At 50.7% G+C, this 18,563-nt stretch overlaps 1 protein-coding gene across 1 annotated transcript in view; it reads left to right on the top strand.

The window, feature by feature from the left end:
* LOC147081171 (uncharacterized) overlaps positions 1–18,563 on the top strand; it is a gene marked incomplete at its 3' end in the record, with an annotated part of 64,777 nt that overhangs the window by 28,428 nt on the left and 17,786 nt on the right. The window contains exons 9-11 of the mRNA XM_085980914.1: positions 3,126–3,249; positions 6,459–6,622; positions 16,868–17,092. Coding sequence (XP_085837040.1) covers positions 3,126–3,249; positions 6,459–6,622; positions 16,868–17,092 — 513 coding nt within the window. The remainder of the gene's footprint in view (positions 1–3,125; positions 3,250–6,458; positions 6,623–16,867; positions 17,093–18,563) is intronic.

Below are 18,563 nucleotides of genomic sequence, written 5' to 3'. Positions count from 1 at the left end.
TCGCAATTTACCACCCCACCAATTTTCGTGTCATCTGCGAACTTACTGATCATACCTTTTACATTCTCATCCAAATCATTTATGTAGATCACAAACAACAAGGGACCCAGCACCGATCCCTGAGGTACCCCACTGGACACAGGCTTCCAGTCACAAAAGCAACCTTCGACCATCACCCTCTGCCTCCTGCCACTCAGCCAGTTTAGGATCCAACGCGCCAAGGCCCCCTGGATCCCATGGGCTCTTACCTTCTTGACCAGTCTCCTATGCGGGACTTTGTCAAAAGCTTTACTGAAGTCCATGTAAACCACATCCACAGCATTTCCCTCATCCACCCCCCTAGTCACCCCCTCGAAAAATTCAATCAGATTTGTCAGACATGATTTACCCTTGACAAAGCCATGCTGACTATCCCCGATTAATCCTTGCCTCTCCAAGTGGAGACTAATTTTGTCCCTCAGAATTTTTTCCAATAATTTCCCTACCACAGATGTTAGGCTCACTGGCCTGTAATTCCCTGGTTTATCCCTGCTACCCTTCTTGTATAATGGTACTACGTTAGCTGTTCTCCAGTCCTCTGGTACATCCCCTGTGGCCAGAGAGGTTCTGAAAATTTGTGTCAGAGCCCCTGCAATCTCCTCCTTTGCCTCCCACAGCAGCCTGGGATACATCTCGTCCGGGCCTGGGGATTTATCCACTTTTTGGCCTGCTAAAACCGCTAGCACCTCCTCCCTCTCGATGCTAATATGTTCAAGTATGTCACAGTCCCCTTGCCCGATTTCTATGTCTGCATCGCCTCTCTCCATAGTGAACACAGATGCAAAAAATTCATTTAAAACCCCGCCTACATCATCTGGCTCTACACACAGATTGCCACTTTGGTCCCTAATGGGCCCTACCCTTTCCCTGGTTATCCTCTTGCCCTTAATATACTTATAAAACATCTTAGGATTTTCCTAATGTGGGAAACGCGGCAGCCAGTTTGCGCACAGCAAGCCCCCACAAACAGCAATGTGATAATGGCCAGATAATGAGTAAACTAGGCCCGTCTTCTCTTGAATTCAGAAGAATGAGAGGGGATCTCATTGAAGCATACAAAATTATTACAGGGCTTGATAGGGTGGATGCTGGGAGAATGGTTCCCTTGGCTGGGGAGTCTAGAACCAGGGGCCACAGCCTCAGGATAAAGGGTAGGCCATTCAGGACTGAGATGAGAAGACATTTCCTCACACAGAGGGTGGTAAATCTTTGGAATTCTCTACCCCAGAGGGCTGTGGAGTTTCAGTCATTGGGTATATTCAAAACAGAAGTCGATAGATTTCTGACTAGGAAGGGCATCGAGGGGTATGGCGATAGGGCCGGTGAATGGAGTTGAGGCAGAAGATCAGCCATGATCTCATTGACTGGCGGCGTAGACTTGAAGGGCCGAATGGCTGATTCCTGCTTCTATTTCTTAATCTGTTTTTAGTGATGTTGATTGAGGGATAAATATTGGCCACGACACCGGGGAGAACTCCCCCTGCTCTTCGAAATCGTGCCATGGGATCTTTTACGTCCACCTGAAAAATCAAACGGGGCCTCGGTTTAACGTCTCACCTGAAAGACGGCCCCTCCGACAGTGCAGCACTCCCTCACTACTGCACTGGGAGTGTCAGCCTAGCTTTGTGCTCAAGTCTCTGGAGTGGGGCTTCAACCCACAACCTTCTGACTCAGAGGCGAGTGTGCTACCCACTGAGCCACGGCTGACACTGTGATCAAAACAGATTATCTGGCCATTATCACATTGCTGTTTGTGGGAGCTTGCTGTGCGCATATAGTGGCTGCCGCGTATCCCACATTACAACAGTGACTACACTTCCAAAAGTACTTAATTGGCTGGAAAGCGCTTTGGGACGTCCGGTGGTTGTGAAAGGCGTTGTCGAAATGCAGGTCTTTCTTTTGGAGCTCTCCACCCAGTAGGACTTGCAAACAGACAAACCGAACTTGGGATCAGGACCGTGTTTAGGCCGCTTCATATCGCCACACATCAGTCAGAGGTTGCTGGGTTTGAGAAATTCCGGACCACTAGTTTTGTGAGGTCCTGGGAGGCGGTGCAACAAAGGTTCACTAGATTGATTCCTGGGATGAGAGGACTGTCCTATGATGAGAGATTGTATAGAATGGGCCTGTACTCTCTGGAGTTTAGAAGAATGAGAGGTGATCTCATTGAAACATGCAAGATTCTGAAGGGGATTGACAGGGTAGATGCTGAGAGGTTGTTTCCCCTGGCTGGAGTGTCTAGAACTAGGGGGCATAGTCTCAGGATAAGGGGTCGGCCATTTAAGACTGAGATGAGGAGGAATTTCTTCACTCAGAGGGTTGTGAATCTTTGGAATTCTCTGCCCCAGAGGGCTGTGGATGCTGAATCGTCGAGTATATTCAAGGCTGAGATCGAGAGATTTTTGGACTCTAGAGGAATCAAGGGATATGGAGATCGAGCGGGAAAGTGGAAGTTGAGGTCGATGATCAGCCACGATCTTATTGAATGGCGGAGCAGGCTCGAGGGGCCGCACGGCCGACTCCTGCTCTTATTTCTTATGTTCTGATGTCCATCCAATGAAAACAGGGAAGATTTCCCAAATCCCACACTTCCACTTCTGCGTTCGGAGGAGGTGTCGCAGCCTCGCTTCTCCAGCCGGCCCTTCCTTTCGAGGGTTGGGTGGGGGATGGAAGGATGGGATTGGTGGGGGGGGTGGCGGGGTGGGGATTTAACCCGCAGGCCCACGGGCAGTTGGGGTCCAACAAGCAAATTGAGGCCAGGTTGACCTGGTCAGTTCTGCACCTGCAGCGGGTGAAATTCCTCCCCTGACGGAAAGCAGGAAAACGCTGAAATTCAGAAGCGGCGGGACGCATTCTCAGAACTTGCACATTTCGAAAGCTCCTGCCTTCCCGCAATTTTGTGAGCGGGCCATTCAGTAAATACGGGGAAAGGTATTCCCTCTGTCGAGTGGGTCAATAACGAGCGGTCGTAGATTCAAAATCATCGGGGAAAAGATCGAGAGGGGAGATGAGGAGAAATTCTTTCTCGCAGAGAGTTGCCTTGATTTAATTGGTGTGTTAAAAGTGGTGCTTTCTTTTGTTTTCAGATAAAGCTTGTGGAAATGAAAGGCGACTCTGGCCACACCAGTCTTGTTAAGCAAAGTACACAGCTGCAGTTTGAGTTGCTGCCTGGCAGAGTGGTGGCTAATCCAGCCGCAGGCGCCCAGACAGGTAAAGGAAGCGGCCCTTTAAAAATTAGCAGCATCTCTACACGCGTTGCTGCCCCGCCCTCATTCATTCTGAAAGCTTTTTATTGTACGTACGTGTGTATGTGAGCCTCACCGTGCTGCTGTCGGTTATGTGTCAGCCGTGGCTTAGTGGGCAGTGCTCTTGCCCTCCGAGTCAAAGGTTGTGGGTTCAAGTCCCACTCCAGTGACCTGAGCCCATAATCCAGGCTGACACTCCCAGTGCAGTACTGAGGAAGTGCTGCACTGTCGGAGGGGCAGTACTGAGGGAGCGCTGCACTGTCAGAGGGGCAGTACTGAGGGAGCGCTGCACTGTCGGAGGGGCAGTACTGAGGGAGTGCTGCACTGTCGGAGGGGCAGTACTGAGGGAGCGCTGCACTATCGGAGGGGCAGTACTGAGGGATCGCTGCACTGTCGGAGGGGCAGTACTGAGGGAGCGCCGCATTGTCAGAGGGGCAGTACTGAGGGAGTGCTGCACTGTCGGAGGGGCAGTACTGAGGGAGCGCCGCTGCACTGTTGGACGGGCAGTTCTTAGGGAGTGCTGCACTGTCGGAGGGGCAGTACTGGGGGAGCGCCGCACTGTTAACATAGAAACATAGAAGATAGGAGCAGGAGTAGGCCATTCAGCCCCTTGAGCCTGCTCCGCCATTCAATGAGATCATGGCTGATCATCCAAATTCAGTACCCTGTCCCTGCCTTCTCCCCATATCCCTTGATCCCTTTAGCCTTAAGAAATATATCCAACTCTTTCTTGAATATATTTAATGAACTGGCCTCCACCGCCCTCTGTGGCAGAGAATTCCACAGGTTCACCACTCTCTGGGTGAAGAAATTCCTCCTCATTTCAGTCCTAAATGGCTTACCCCTTATCCTTAGACTATGACCCCTGGTTCTGGACTCCCCGGCCATCAGAAACATCCTTCCTGCATCTAGTCTGTCCAGGCCTGACAGAAATGTATAGGTTTTGATGAGATCCCCTCTCCATCTTCTAAACTCCAGTGAGTATAAGCCCAATCGACACAATCTCTCATATGTCATTCCTGCCATCCCAGGTATCAGCCTGGTGAATCTTCGCTGCACTCCTTCCATGGCAAGAACGTCCTTCCTCAGGTAAGGCAACCAAAACTGCACACAATACTCAAGGTGTGGTCTCACCAAGGCCCTGTACAACTGCAGCAAGCCATCCTTGTTCTTCTACTCGAACCCTCTTGCTACGAAGGCCAACATACCATTTGCCTTCTTAACCGCCTGCTGCACCTGCATGCTTACCTTCAGCGACTGGTGTACAAGAACACCCAGGTCTCTTTGCACTTCCCCTTCTCCCAATCTATTGCCATTCAAGTAATAATCTGCCTTCCTGTTTTTGCCACCAAAGTGGATAACCTCACATTTATCCACGTTATAGTGCATTTGCCATGTTTCTGCCCAATCACCCAACCTGTCCAAATCGTGCTGGAGTTTCACGACATCCTCCTCACAGCATACCCTCCCACCCAGCTTTGTGTCATCTGCAAATTTGGAGATATTACATCCAATTCCCTCGTCCAGATCATTAATATATATTGTGAACAGCTGGGGTCCTAGGACCGATCCTTGCGGTACCCCACTAGTCACTGCCTGCCACTCGGAAAACGACCCGTTTATTCCAACTCTTTGCTTTCTGTCCGCCAACCAGTTCTCTATCCAAATCAATGGCCCAGAACTTGGTGTCGGGGGCTTGCCGCGCGTGCAAGCCCCCGATGTGCACTTACCTTGCGCGCCGACATCTGAAACCTGGCCCGCAGTGGATTTCCTGTCAGTGGCCCGGTTCTGATGTCGGCGCGCTGTGCTAACCTGACCCAGCGGCGTAGTTAGTGCGATGTGCCGGCTGGGATCAGGTGAGCACTGTTCAGCCAATCAGGGGAGGGGAAACTTCATTCATGAGTTTGAGAGTAAGAACTGTCAAACTCATGAGAAGTACTGCACCCCAAAACACTACTTAAACTTTAAATAAAATTTAAAAAAAATCCCAATCATTAAATTAAGTAAAAATAAGTTAAAAAAAATAATTTAAACAATTTTTTTATTTTTTTAAAAATAAATTTTTAATAAAAAGGGTCTAAAACTAAACTTACCTTATTGTAGATTCTTTAAAATAATAAACCTGTGGAAAAAAAATTCTAAATTGCACTAAAACACCACTTACCTGTAAAAATAAATACTTACGTGTGCTTTTTACAAGCGTAAAGACCGGAGGCCTTTAGACGTGCGCAATTCCCCCAAAACAGAGGAAATCCAAGACGCACGCGCTGCCCCCTACAGCGCACGCGCTAGCCTCTTCAACTCTTGGGTGAGAGGACAGGAAATGCCGGTTTTCAGCGCATGCGCTGTGCATGCTGAAAACCGGCATTTCCTCCGGCCAGACGCGTGAGTACCCCTTCCGTACTCACGCGTTTGGGGAGGAATTACTGCCCCAATACCTTGCCCCCAATCCCACGTGCCTTAATTTTGCACGCTAATCTCTTATTGTACTGCGGGAGCGCTGCACTGTTGGAGGGGCAGTACTGAGGGAGCGCTGCACTGTTGGAGGGGCAGTACTGAGGGAGCACTGCACTGTCGGAGTGGCAGTCCCTGAAGGAGTGCTGCACTGTCGGAGGGGTGGTGCCGAGGAAGCGCCACACTGTCGCAGGGGCAGTATAGACGGAGCGCTGCACTGTCAGAGGGGCAGTACTGAGGGAACACTGCACTGTCGGAGGGGCAGCACTGAGGGAGCGCTGCATTTTCGGAGGGGCAGTACTGAGGGAGTGCCGCACTGTCGGAAGTGCCGCCTTTTGGATGAAACATTAAACTGAGACCCAGTCTGGTCTCTCAGGTGGATGTAAAAAATCCCTGTGCCACTATTTCGAAGAAGAGCAGGGGAGTTCTCCCGGGTGTCCTGGGGCTAATATTTATCCCTCAATCAAAATCAATAAAACAGATGATCTGGTCATTATTACATTGCTGTTTGTTGGAGCTTGCTGTGTGCAAATTGGCTGCTGAATTTCCTACATTTCAAAAGTACTTCATTGGCTGTAAAGTGCTTTGGGACACCCTGATGTCCTGTATTAATGCCAGTTCTTTGCTTACTCTCAATTAACACCGAGGTATTGCCCTGTTCCCGGTGGGATGTGTGACGCCAGCTCTCTTCAGTTTGGCTTTCTCTTTGCCGATGCACAGGACTCGTCAAGCGGAGGAAAGCCGAAAGCTTCAGCCCAGAGCCCCTGAAGAAAATCAGTCTTCTGAAAGAAGAAATGGCCAAGGAGCCGACCCCGCTGGGATCTGCGCGGGGCATTGCCGGAGTGAGGGCCAGGGCCGAGCCGGGTACTGGCGGTGGGGCCGCGGTGAGTACCGATAGCCTGCACAGATACACCATTGCACCCGTCTGCAGACTTCTTGACGGCTTGCATCCTTGCTGTGGGGCTCTATGCTCTAGAAAGTCCCGCAGGGGAGACTGGTCAAGGAGGTAAGAGCTCATGGGATCCAGGGCAATTTGGCACATTGGATCCAAAACTGGCTTAGTGGCAGGAGGCAGAGGGTGATGGTCAAAGGTTGTTTTTGTGACTGGAAGCCTGTGTCCAGTGGTGTACCGCAGGGATCGGTGCTAGGTCCCTTGCTGTTTGTAGTGTACATTAATGATTTAGATATGAATGTGGGAGGTATGATCAGAAAGTTCGCAGATGACACGAAAATTGGTGGAGTGGTAAATAACGAGGAGGGAAGCCTCAGGCTACAGAACGATATAGACGGGTTGGTCAGATGGGCAGAACAGTGGTAAATGGAATTTAACCCTGAAAAGTGTGAGGTGATGCATTTTGGGAGGACTAACAAGGCAAGGGAATACGCTTGAAAACCGGCGGCAGCTACAAGGCCCGACCAGTTCGGGGGAGAGCAGCAGCGGAGGAGGAGCCCGGCTTGAAAATCGGCGGCAGCTACAACGCCCGACCAGTTCGGGGGAGAGCAGCAGCCGAGGAGGAGCCCGGCTTGAAAACCGGCGGCAGCTACAAGGCCCGACCAGTTTGGGGGAGAGCAGCAGCGGAGGAGGAGCCCGGCTTGAAAACCGGCGGCAGCTACAAGGCCCGACCAGTTCGGGGGAGAGCAGCAGCGGAGGAGGAGCCCGGCTTGAAAACCGGCGGCAGCTACAAGGCCCGACCAGTTCGGGGGAGAGCAGCAGCGGAGGAGGAGCCCGGCTTGAAAACCGGCGGCAGCTACAAGGCCCGACCAACTCAGCAGCGGGGAGAGAGGTAAAAAGTAATCAGTTTGTGACGTCACCAGGGAGCAGGTAAGTGATTGGTTGGTGAGTATTTCTCTTTTTTAAACTTTAACTCTGTAGTTTATAGTTACTAGGGTCTTTTCTGGTGTAGCAGGGACTGTGGTCGACTATACAAGCGCCTTAGAGATATCTTAAATTGGTGATAGTAAATTAATTTAAATTAATTAAAGGGTAAGTCATGCCAGGAGAGCCCAGCCCCGTGATGTGCTCCTCTTGCTTCATGTGGGAATTCAGGGACACTGCCCCTGATGACCACGTGTGCAGGAAATGCATCCATCTGCAGCTACTAGCAGACCGCATTGAGGCGCTGGAGATGCGGGTGGATGGGTTGTGGAGCATTCACGATGCTGAGAAGTTCGTGGATAGCACGTTTAGTGAGTTGGTCACACCGCAGGGAAGGGTTGCACAGGAAGAAAGGAAAGGGGTGACCATCAGGCGGAGCAATAGAAGTAGGCAGGTAGTGCAGAAAACCCCTGTGACCATTCCCCTCTCAAACAGGTATACCGATTTGGATACTGTTGAGGGGGATGACTCACCAGGGGAAGGCAGCAGCAGCCAGCTTCCTGGCACTGGGGGTGCTCCTGCTGCCCAGGAAGGGAGGAAAAAGAGTGGGAGAGCAATAGTGGCAGGGGATTCTATAGTCAGGGGAACAGATAGGCGTTTCTGTGGCCGTAGACGTGAATCCAGGATGGTTTGTTGCCTCCCTGGTGCCAGGGTCAAGGATGTCACTGAGCGGCTACAGGGCATTCTTAAGGGGGAGGGTGAGCAGGCAGAGGTCGTGGTCCACATTGGGACCAACGACATAGGAAGGAAGGGGGATGAGGTCCTGCATCAAGAATTTAGGGAGCTAGGTAACAGATTAAAGAGCAGGACCTCGAAGGTTGTAATCTCTGGATTACTCCCAGTGCCACGTGCTAGTGAGTATAGGAATGGGAGGATAGAGCAGATGAATGCGTGGCTAAAGAGTTGATGTAGGGGGGAGGGTTTTACTTTCCTGGATCACTGGGCCTGCTTCTGGGAAAGGTGGGACTTGTACAAGTCGGACGGTTTACACCTGAACCAGAGGGGAACTAATATCCTTGCGGGGAGGTTTGCTAGCACTGCTGGGGGGCGTTTAAACTAACTCGGCAGGGGGATGGGATACAGAGTGGAGCTATAGTAGGGGGTGATGTACAGCCAAATACGGAGGAAAAAACAAGTCAGCAGGGAAGGCAGAGCAAATATGTGAAGGCAAAAGGGAATATGGCAGGGCTGGAAGGCATTTATTTTAATGCAAGGAGTCTTGCAAATAAGGTGGATGAACTGAAGGTGTTGTTGAACACATGGGAGTACGATATTGTTGCTATCACGGAGACATGGTTGAGGGAGGGTCAGGACTGGCAGCTCAATATTCCGGGGTATAGAATCGTCAGGCGAGACAGAGGGGGGTGTAAAAGGGGAGGGGGTGTTGCAATATTAATTAAGGAGTCAATTACTGCTGTAAGGAGGGATGATATATTAGCGGGTTCCTCTAATGAGGCCATATGGGTAGAACTTAAAGACAAAAAGGGGGCAAGCACTTTGCTGGGAGTGTACTATAGGCCCCCAAACAGTCAGGGGGAGATAGAGGAACAGATATGTAGGCAAATCTCAGAAAAGTGTGAAAATAATAGGGTAATAATCGTGGGGGATTTCAACTTCCCCAATATAAATTGGGATAGTCAGAGTGTGAAAGGCTTAGAGGGTGCAAAATTCTTAAAGTGCACCCAGGAGAGCTTTTTGAGCCAACATGTAGAAAGTCCTACAAGATAGGGGGCGGTACTGGACCTAATTCTAGGGAATGTAGCCGGGCAGGTGGTGGAAGTGTCTGTAGGAGAGCATTTTGGCGATAGTGACCATAATTCGGTGAGATTTAAGGTGGTCATGGAAAAAGACAAAGACGGCCCGGAAATAAGGGTTCTAAATTGGGGGAAGGCCGATTTGAATAAGATAAGGCAGGATCTGGCCAAAGTGGACTGGGAGCAGCTACTTATAGGAAAATCCACATCAAAACAGTGGGAGGCTTTCAGAAGGGAAATAGAGAGAGTACAACACCAACATGTTCCTGTAAAGGTCAAGGGTGGGACCAACAAGCAAAGGGAACCTTGGATGACAAGGGATATACAAAAATGCATTAGGAAAAAAAGGGGGGCTTTTGGCAGTTACAAAAGACAAAAGACGGAGGAAGCCCTAGAGGAGTATAAAAGGTGCAGGGGCATACTTAAAAAGGAAATTAGGAGGGCGAGGAGGGGCCATGAAATAACACTGGCGAGCAAAATAAAGGAAAATCCTAAGATGTTTTATAAGTATATTAAGGGCAAGAGGATAACCAGGGAAAGGGTAGGGCCCATTAGGGACCAAAGTGGCAAGCTGTGTGTAGAGCCAGATGAAGTAGGTGGGGTTTTAAATGAATTTTTTGCATCTGTGTTCACTATGGAGAAAGACGATGTAGACATAGAAATCGGGCAAGGGGACTGTGACATACTTGAACATATTAGCATCGAGAGGGAGGAGGTACTAGCGGTTTTAGCAGGCCAAAAAGTGGATAAATCCCCAGGCCCGGACGAGATGTATCCCAGGCTGTTGTGTGAGGCAAAGGAGGAGATTGCAGGGGCTCTGACACAAATTTTCAGAACCTCTCTGGCCACAGGGGATGTACCAGAGGACTGGAGAACAGCTAACGTAGTACCATTATTCAAGAAGGGTAGCAGGGATAAACCAGGGAATTACAGGCCAGTGAGCCTAACATCTGTGGTAGGGAAATTATTGGAAAAAATTCTGAGGGACAAAATTAGTCTCCACTTGGAGAGGCAAGGATTAATCGGGGATAGTCAGCATGGCTTTGTCAATGGTAAATCATGTCTGACCAATCTGATTGAATTTTTCGAGGGGGTGACTAGGTGTGTGGATGAGGGAAATGCTGTGGATGTGGTTTACATGGACTTCAGTAAAGCTTTTGACAAAGTCCTGCATAGGAGACTGGTCAAGAAGGTAAGAGCCCATGGGATCCAGGGTGCCTTGGCGCGTTGGATCCTAAACTGGCTGAGTGGCAGGAGGCAGAGGGTGATGGTCGAACGTTGCTTTTGTGACTGGAAGCCTGTGTCCAGTGGGGTACCTCAGGGATCGGTGCTGGGTCCCTTGCTGTTTGTGATCTACATTAATGATTTGGATGAGAATGTAAAAGGTATGATCAGTAAGTTCGCGGATGACACGAAAATTGGTGGGGTGGTAAATTGCGAGGAGGAAAGCCTCAGGCTACAGGACGATATTAACGGGTTGGTCAGATGGGCGGAAAAGTGGCAAATGGAATTTAACCCTGAAAAGTGCGAGGTGATGCATTTTGGACGGACAAATAAGGCAAGGGAATACACAATGAGTGGTAGGACCCTAGGAAGTACAGAGGGTCAGAGGGACCTTGGTGTACATGTACATAGGTCCCTGAAGGCAGCGGAACAGGTAGATAAGGTGGTTAAAAAGGCATATGGGATACTTGCCTTCATTAGCAGAGGCATAGAATATAAGAGCAGGGAGGTTATGATGGAGCTGTACAAAATGCTGGTAAGGCCACAGCTGGAATACTGTGTGCAGTTCTGGTCGCCTCACTATAGGAAGGATGTGATTGCTTTGGAGAGGGTGCAGAGAAGATTCACCAGGATGTTACCTGGGATGGAGCGCCTCACCTATGAAGAAAGACTAAACAGGCTGGGGTTGTTTTCCTTGGAGCAAAGGAGGCTGAGGGGGGACCTGATTGAGGTGTACAAAATGATGAGGGGCACAGATAGGGTAGATAAAGAGGAACTTTTCCCCTTAGTAGGGGGGTCAATAACAAGGGGGCATAGATTCAGGGTAAGGGGCAGGAGATTTAGAGGGGACATGAGGAGGAACTTTTTCACCCAGAGGGTGGTTGGAAGCTGGAACTCACTGCCTGAAAGGGTGGTAGAGGCAGGAACCCTCACAACATTCAAGAAGCATTTGGATGGGCTCTTGAAATGCCATTGCATACAAGGCTATGGACCAAATGCTGGAAAATGGGATTAGACTGGACAGGGATTGATGGACGGCGCAGACACGATGGGCCGAAGGGCCTCTTTCTGCGCTGTAAAACTCTATGACTATGACAATGAATGGTAGGACCCTAGGAAGGACAGAGGATCAGAGGGACCTTGGTGTGCATGTACATAGATCCATGAATGCAGCAGGACAGGTAGATAAGGTGGTTAAGAAGGCATATGGGATACTTGCCTTCATTAGCCGAGGCATAGAATATAAGAGCAGGGAGGTTATGATGGAGCTGTACAAAACGCTAGTTAGGCCACAGCTGGAATACTGTGTGCAGTTCTGGTCGCCACACTATAGGAAGGATGTGATTGCATTGGAGAGGGTGCAGAGGAGATTCACCAGGATGTTACCTGGGATGGAGCGCTTCAGCTATGAAGAGAGACTGGACAGGCTGGGGTTGTTTTCCTTGGAGCAGAGAAGGCTGAGGGAGGGACCTGATTGAGGTGTACAAAACTATGAGGGGCATAGATAGGGTAGATCGAAAGGAACTTTTCCCCTTAGTAGAGGGGTCAATAACCAGGGGGCATAGTTTCAAGGTAAGGGGCAGGAGGTTTAGAGGGGATTTGAGGAAAAACTTTTTCACCCAGAGGGTGGTTGGAATCTGGAACTCACTGCCTGAAAGGGTGGTAGAGGCAGGAACCCTCACAACATTCAAGAAGCATTTGGATGAGACTTGAAACGCCATAGCATACAAGGCTACGGACCAAGTGCTGGAAAATGGGATTAGATTAGACAGGGCTTGATGGCCGGCGCGGACACGATGGGCCGAAGGGTGTCTTTTTGTGCTGTATAACACTATGACTCTAATAGAAAAGACTGAGGGGTGACATGATCGAGGTCTTTAAAATGATGAAAGGGTTCGATAGGTTCGATGTTTCCACAGAGCCCAAAACTAGGGGTCATAAAGAGTCGCTAATAAATCCAATAGTGAATTCAGGTGAAACGTCTTTCCCCAGAGAGTGCTGAGAATGTGGAACTCGCTACCACGGGGAGTGGTTGAGGCGAACAGCATAGATGGATTTAAGGGGAAGCTGCATAAACACATGAGGGGGAAAAAGGAATAGAAGGCTATGCCGACAGGGTGAGATGAAGAGAGGTGGGAGGAGGCTCGTGTGGAGCATAAAGACTGGCACGGATCAGTTGGGCCGAGTGGCCTGTTTCTGTGCTGTGCATTGTGTGTAATATGCATTGTGTGACCTTGCGTACCCCAAATCCCATGAGGATTTGTCAGTGAAGGGCCGTGGTTCTGGGTCATAGTTCCAATTACGCTGGAGGGGAGCTACTCGGCGACACGTCCTCTTGAGTGGGATCCGCACCGCGCTCCTGCAGTTTCTCCCACAAGCCTGGTCAACCCAGCGGCTAAGATCTGTAGAGATACAAGCAAGAGTTGAGACGTGAGCGAGTGAAGATGATTGAATCAAAGGCAATGTAGACAGGCTAAGTGAGTGGGCAAGGACATGGCAAATGGAATATAATGTGAAGTTATCCACTTTGGTCGGAAAAATAGAAAAGCAGAGTATTTTTTAAATGGTGAGAGATTGGGAAATGTTGGTGTTCAGAGGGACCTGGGTGTCCTTGTACACCAGTCACTGAAAGCTAGCATGCAGATACAGCAAGCAATTAGGAAAGCAAAGGGTATGTTGGCCTTTATTCCAAGAGGATTTGAGTATAAGAGTAAAGATGTCTTACTGCAATTATATAGGGCCCTGGTGAGGCCACACCTGGAGTATTGTGTACAGTTTTGGTCTCCTTACCTAAGGAAGGATATACTTGCCATAGAGGGAGTGCAACGAAGGTTCATCAGACTGGTTCCTGAGATGGGGGGATTGTCCTATGAGGAGAGATTGAGTAGACTAGGCCTATATTCTCTCGAGTTTAGAAGAATGAGAGGTGATCTCATTGAAACATACAAAATTCTCACAGGGCTTGACAGGGTAGATGCAGGGAGGGTGGTTCCCCTGGCTGGGGAGTCTAGAACCAGGGGTCACAGTCTCAGAATAAGGAGTCGGCCATTTAGGACTGAGATGAGGAGAAATTTCTTCACTCAGAGGGTGGTGATTCTTTGGAATTCTCTACCCCAGAGGGCTGTGGAGGCTCCGTCGTTGAGTATATTCAAGACAGAGATTGATAGATTTTTGGATATTAAAGGAATCAAGGGATATGGGGATAGTGCAGGAAAGTGGAGTTGAGGTAGAAGATCAGCCATGATCTTATTGAATGGCGGAGCAGGCTCAAGGGACCAAATGGCCGACTCCTGCTCCTATTTCTTGTGTTCTTCTGTTGTAATGTTGCCAGTGCTCTCCTGCGTGCAACGTAAAGCCTGGGTTTTAGAGGCCGACAGGTTGCGGGAGGAATGGAAGGTCGTGGGAGGTCGGGTGTCCCGCAGCTTGAAGGTCACCAGAAAGGTGAATGTCGGTTAGGAGGCGGCGTGGTCAGTATGGTCTCAACACAGTGAGAGGGGTGAGGCTGGAATGAAGGAGTGGACAGTTATGGTGAACTTGCACGGATCATCAGGATATTGATTGAGATGGAGCGCGGCTGGTGATGGAATATGGAGTCTGGCTCTGAACTGACCCCCTCGAGCCACCGGTCACTCGCACTTCCTGCAGTTTATCAAAGTGGGGTTCAGTCCAGAGAAAAATATTGACGTACTCCACAGTGCATCGTATGTTATCTGGATAACACAGTACGAAGGAGGCTGAGCGGGGAACGGGGGCGGGGTTTACGCGAAGCTCTGGGGCCTGAATCTTGCATTACCTGGAGACCGGGAGCTAAGCAGAGGTGGGGGTGGGTTGATTCAGCGAGTGGAAGGGGTTGGGACATTTAGAGACGACCGCATTATTGCAGAGAGAGGCTGGCCCATGGGCCATGTGTTGGTAGTGAAGATCAGTGAGTTTGAACTCTGAGCTTTTGCCTCAAATCCAGCCCAGATAACAAGAACAGGAAGTTGTCAGTAAGGATCTTCTGATGAATCTTAACAAGTTTCCTAAAGGGCAAGAACGTACATTGGAAGGGAGGCGTCAGCCATGGCTCAGTTGGTAGCACTCTCGCCTAGTGTGTCAGAAAGTTGCGGGTTCAAGTCCCACTTCAGAGACTCGAGCCCACAATCACAGAAACCCCACAGTGCAGATAGAGGCCATTTCGGCCCATCGAGCCTGCACCGACACATATCCCACCCTATCCCCGTAACCCCACGTATTTAATCCCCCTAACACTAAGGGTCAATTTATCATAGCCAATCAACCTAACCCGCACATCTTTGGACTGTGGGAGGAAACCGGAGCACCCGGAGGAAACCCACGCAAACACGGGGAGAATGTGCAAACTCCACACAGACAGTCACCCGAGGCCGGATTCGAACCCGGGTCCCTGGTGCTGTGAGGCAACAGTGCTAACCACTATGCCACCACTCCAGTGCTGAGGGAGTGCTGCACTGTCGGAGGTGCCGTCTTTCGACGAAACGTTAAACCAAGAGACATCTGCCCTCTGAGGTGGATGTAAAAGATCCCACGGCACTATTTCGGAGAAGAGCAGGGGAGTTCTCTCTGGTGTCCTGGCTAATATTTATCCCTCAACCAGTACCTAAAAACAAATTGGCCCGTATTTTCCGATGCCTACGGGCTGTGTACACACCTGTAGGGACACCGGAAATGCCGGTTTCAGGCATGCCAAGCGCATGCGCTGAAAGCCGGCATTTCCAACCTGTCAGGAATGCTCTTGACAGACCGGCCGCCTGCCCTGGAGAAAGGCCTCTGCTGGGGGGAGGAGTTCCACTTTCTGCAGAACCTCCGCCCACAGAAAACCCTTAGAAAGCTTACGTCTGGTAAAAACAGGCGTAAGGCCTGCTTTTACCAGCATAAGAGTTGAAAAGTTTAAAAAATATATAATTTTTTTCACTCATTTATAATTTAAAAATACTTTTAAAAAAGGGTAGTTTATTTTTAGTCCCGTAAATTATTTTTTTCAAAAAATTACATTTTTGTTTAAAATATTTCACTTTAATGTCATTTTAACTTAATTTAAAAATATGATGGTTTTTAAAAAATGTATTTAATGTTTTAGTGTCTTTTTGGGGTGATCTCCATTCATACTTTTGACAGTTCTGTCAAAAGTATGAAGGGAGATTCCCTTCTCCTATTGGCTGGCCTGGCCCACGTGATCCCAGGGACGCTTGCGAACCGCCTGCGCCCCTGGGATACGTGGGCCTCTGCGCATTTCGACTGTGTCCGTACCTCGGGAGCCCTCAGGTAAGAGCGTAGTTTTTTTCCGATAGGAGGTACCCGCAGGCAGACTAGATGCAGGAAGGATGTTCCCGATGGTCGGGGAGTCCGGAACCAGGGCTCACAGTCTAAGGATAAGGGGTAAGCCATTTAGGACAGAGATGAGGAGGAATTTCTTCACCCAGAGAGTGGTGAACCTGTGGAATTCTCTACCACAGAAGGCAGTTGAGGCCAATTCATTAAATATATTCAAGAAGGAGTTAGATATATTTCTTAAGGCTAAAGGGATCAAGGGATATGGGGAGAAAGCAGGGACAGGGTACTGAATTTGGATGATCAGCCATGATCTCATTGAATGGCGGAGCAGGCTCGAGGGGCCGAATGGCCTACTCCCGCTCCTATCTTCTATGTTTCTATGAAGCCTCCTGTCGGAAATTACGGGCCATTATCTGGTGATTGTCACATTGCTGTTTGTGTGAGCTTGCTGTGCATAAAACTGACTACGCTTCTAAAGTACTTCATTGGCTGTGAAGCGCTTTGGGATGTCCTGAGGCCGTGAAAGGCGCTATATAAATGCAAGTCTTCCTTTTTTCCTTTTCATCTCCTCCTCCTCCCCACCCCCAATTTGGCACGAAATTGAAGTCTTGAGGGTAGCTGGCATGGGAAGTAAAAAGCAGGTTTGGGAGAGAGGGGGATCTTTGCTCTTATGAGGCTGGGTGTAGAGCTGAGTGGAGGGCCCTCTGTTCTGCATGTAACTCGTGCTGTACCGGACTTCTGGATGCCACCTTCAGTTGCCTGTAAACGAGAGAGTTTCGTTTTCCAAGGTATACTTACTCGAAGAGCCAAAAAGACAATTGACGCCAAAAATAAAGGGGTGTGAGGAAGTTTCTCCGGAATATACACTCACGATTTACATCATTGCTTTTTAACCTTTTCAGTGGAGAAAGAGAATTAAAAAAAAAAAAAGGTGTAAGTGGGGGAACCCAACATTCAAACAATGTGTGCGTGTTGCTTTGCAGAGTTTGAGCGGTGTAGTGAGCAGGGTCCACCCCCAGGAGGCGAAAGCGGTCTCCGGCGTGGCCGGGTCCATTCCAGTACTGGACCTCTCGAAGGAGGCGGAGCTTCGGAAAGCGGAGCCAATGGAAGCGATGGACGAATGGGATGCGGAGGTTGGCGATGACTTCAGCCTCTTCTATGACAGCTACTCGGTGGATGGGAGAGCGGACTCGGACAAATCCAGCAAGGTGGGCTTAAGCGTACATGTCTCTCCCTCTCTCTGTCTCCCTCTCTCTCACTCCCTCCCTCTTTGTCTCCGTCTCCCTCTTTGTCTCCGTCTCCCTCTTTGTCTCCCCCTCCTTCTCCCTCTCCCGCTCCCTCTCCCCCGCCCCCTCCCTCTCCCTCTCCCCCCCTCCCCCTCCGTCTCTCTGTCGCTCTCTCTCTCCATCTCCATCTCTGTCTTTCTCTCTCCACCTCTCTCTCTCTCTCCCTCTCTCTCTCTCTCTCCCTCTCCCTCTCTCTCTCTGTCTTTCTCTCTCCACCTCTCTCTCTCTCTCTCTCTCTTACCGCTAGTGCTGTGGCACTTTGCTTCGCAGTGGTTGTGCCACAATTCCAGATCTCCCCGACCACCGTATTCAACAGCCTCTCCTACGATGAGTTCCATCAGTTATTCGGAAAGTCAACCTGTGGGCCTTAGCCTGTCGGCCGTACTGAGGGTGCGCTGCACTGTCGGAGGGGCAGTACTGAGGGAGCGCTGCACTGTCGGAGGGACAGTACTGGGGGAGCGCTGCACTGTCGGAGGGACAGTACTGGGGGAGCGCTGCACTGTCGGAGGGGCAGTACTGAGGGAGCGCTGCACTGTCGGAGGGACAGTACTGGGGGAGCGCTGCACTGTCGGAGGGACAGTACTGGGGGAGCGCTGCACTGTCGGAGGGGCAGTACTGAGGGAGCGCTGCACTGTCGGAGGGACAGTACTGGGGGAGCGCTGCACTGTCGGAGGGACAGTACTGGGGGAGCGCCGCAGTCGGAGGGGGCAGTACTGAGGGAGCGCCGCACTGTCGGAGGGGCAGTACTGAGGGAGCGCTGCACTGTCAGAGGGGCAGTACTGAGGGAGCGCCGCACTGTCGGAGGGGCAGTACTGAGGGAGCGCCGCACGGTCGCAGGGTCAATACTGAGGGAGCACTGCACTGTTGGAGGGGCAGTAATGAGGGAATGCCGCACTGTCAGAGGGGCAGTTCTGAGGGAGCGCTGCACTGTCAGAGGGGCAGTACTGAGGGAGCGCCACACTGTCAGAGGGGCAGTACTGAGGGAGCGGGGCAGTACTGAGGGAGCGGGGCAGTACTGAGGGAGCGCCACACTGTCAGAGGGGCAGTACTGAGGGAGTGGGGCAGTACTGAGGGAGCGCCACACTGTCAGAGGGGCAGTACTGAGGGAGCGCCACACTGTCAGAGGGGCAGTACTGAGGGAGCGCCACACTGTCAGAGGGGCAGTACTGAGGGAGCGCCACACTGTCAGAGGGGCAGTACTGAGGGAGCGCTGCACTGTCAGAGGGGCAGTACTGAGGGAGCGCTGCACTGTCAGAGGGGCAGTACTGAGGGAGCGCCACACTGTCAGAGGGGCAGTACTGAGGGAGCGCCACACTGTCAGAGGGGCAGTACTGAGGGAGCGCCGCACTGTCAGAGGGGCAGTACTGAGGGAGCGGGGCAGTACTGAGGGAGC

Source organism: Somniosus microcephalus, unplaced genomic scaffold (genome assembly GCF_052327205.1).
Source record: "Somniosus microcephalus isolate GS21.2 unplaced genomic scaffold, FLI_Smic_1.0 scaffold719, whole genome shotgun sequence".
Classification (NCBI taxonomy): domain Eukaryota; kingdom Metazoa; phylum Chordata; class Chondrichthyes; order Squaliformes; family Somniosidae; genus Somniosus; species Somniosus microcephalus.
Note: the sequence above shows the minus strand (reverse complement) of the source record. Positions and strands in the feature narration are given on the sequence as shown.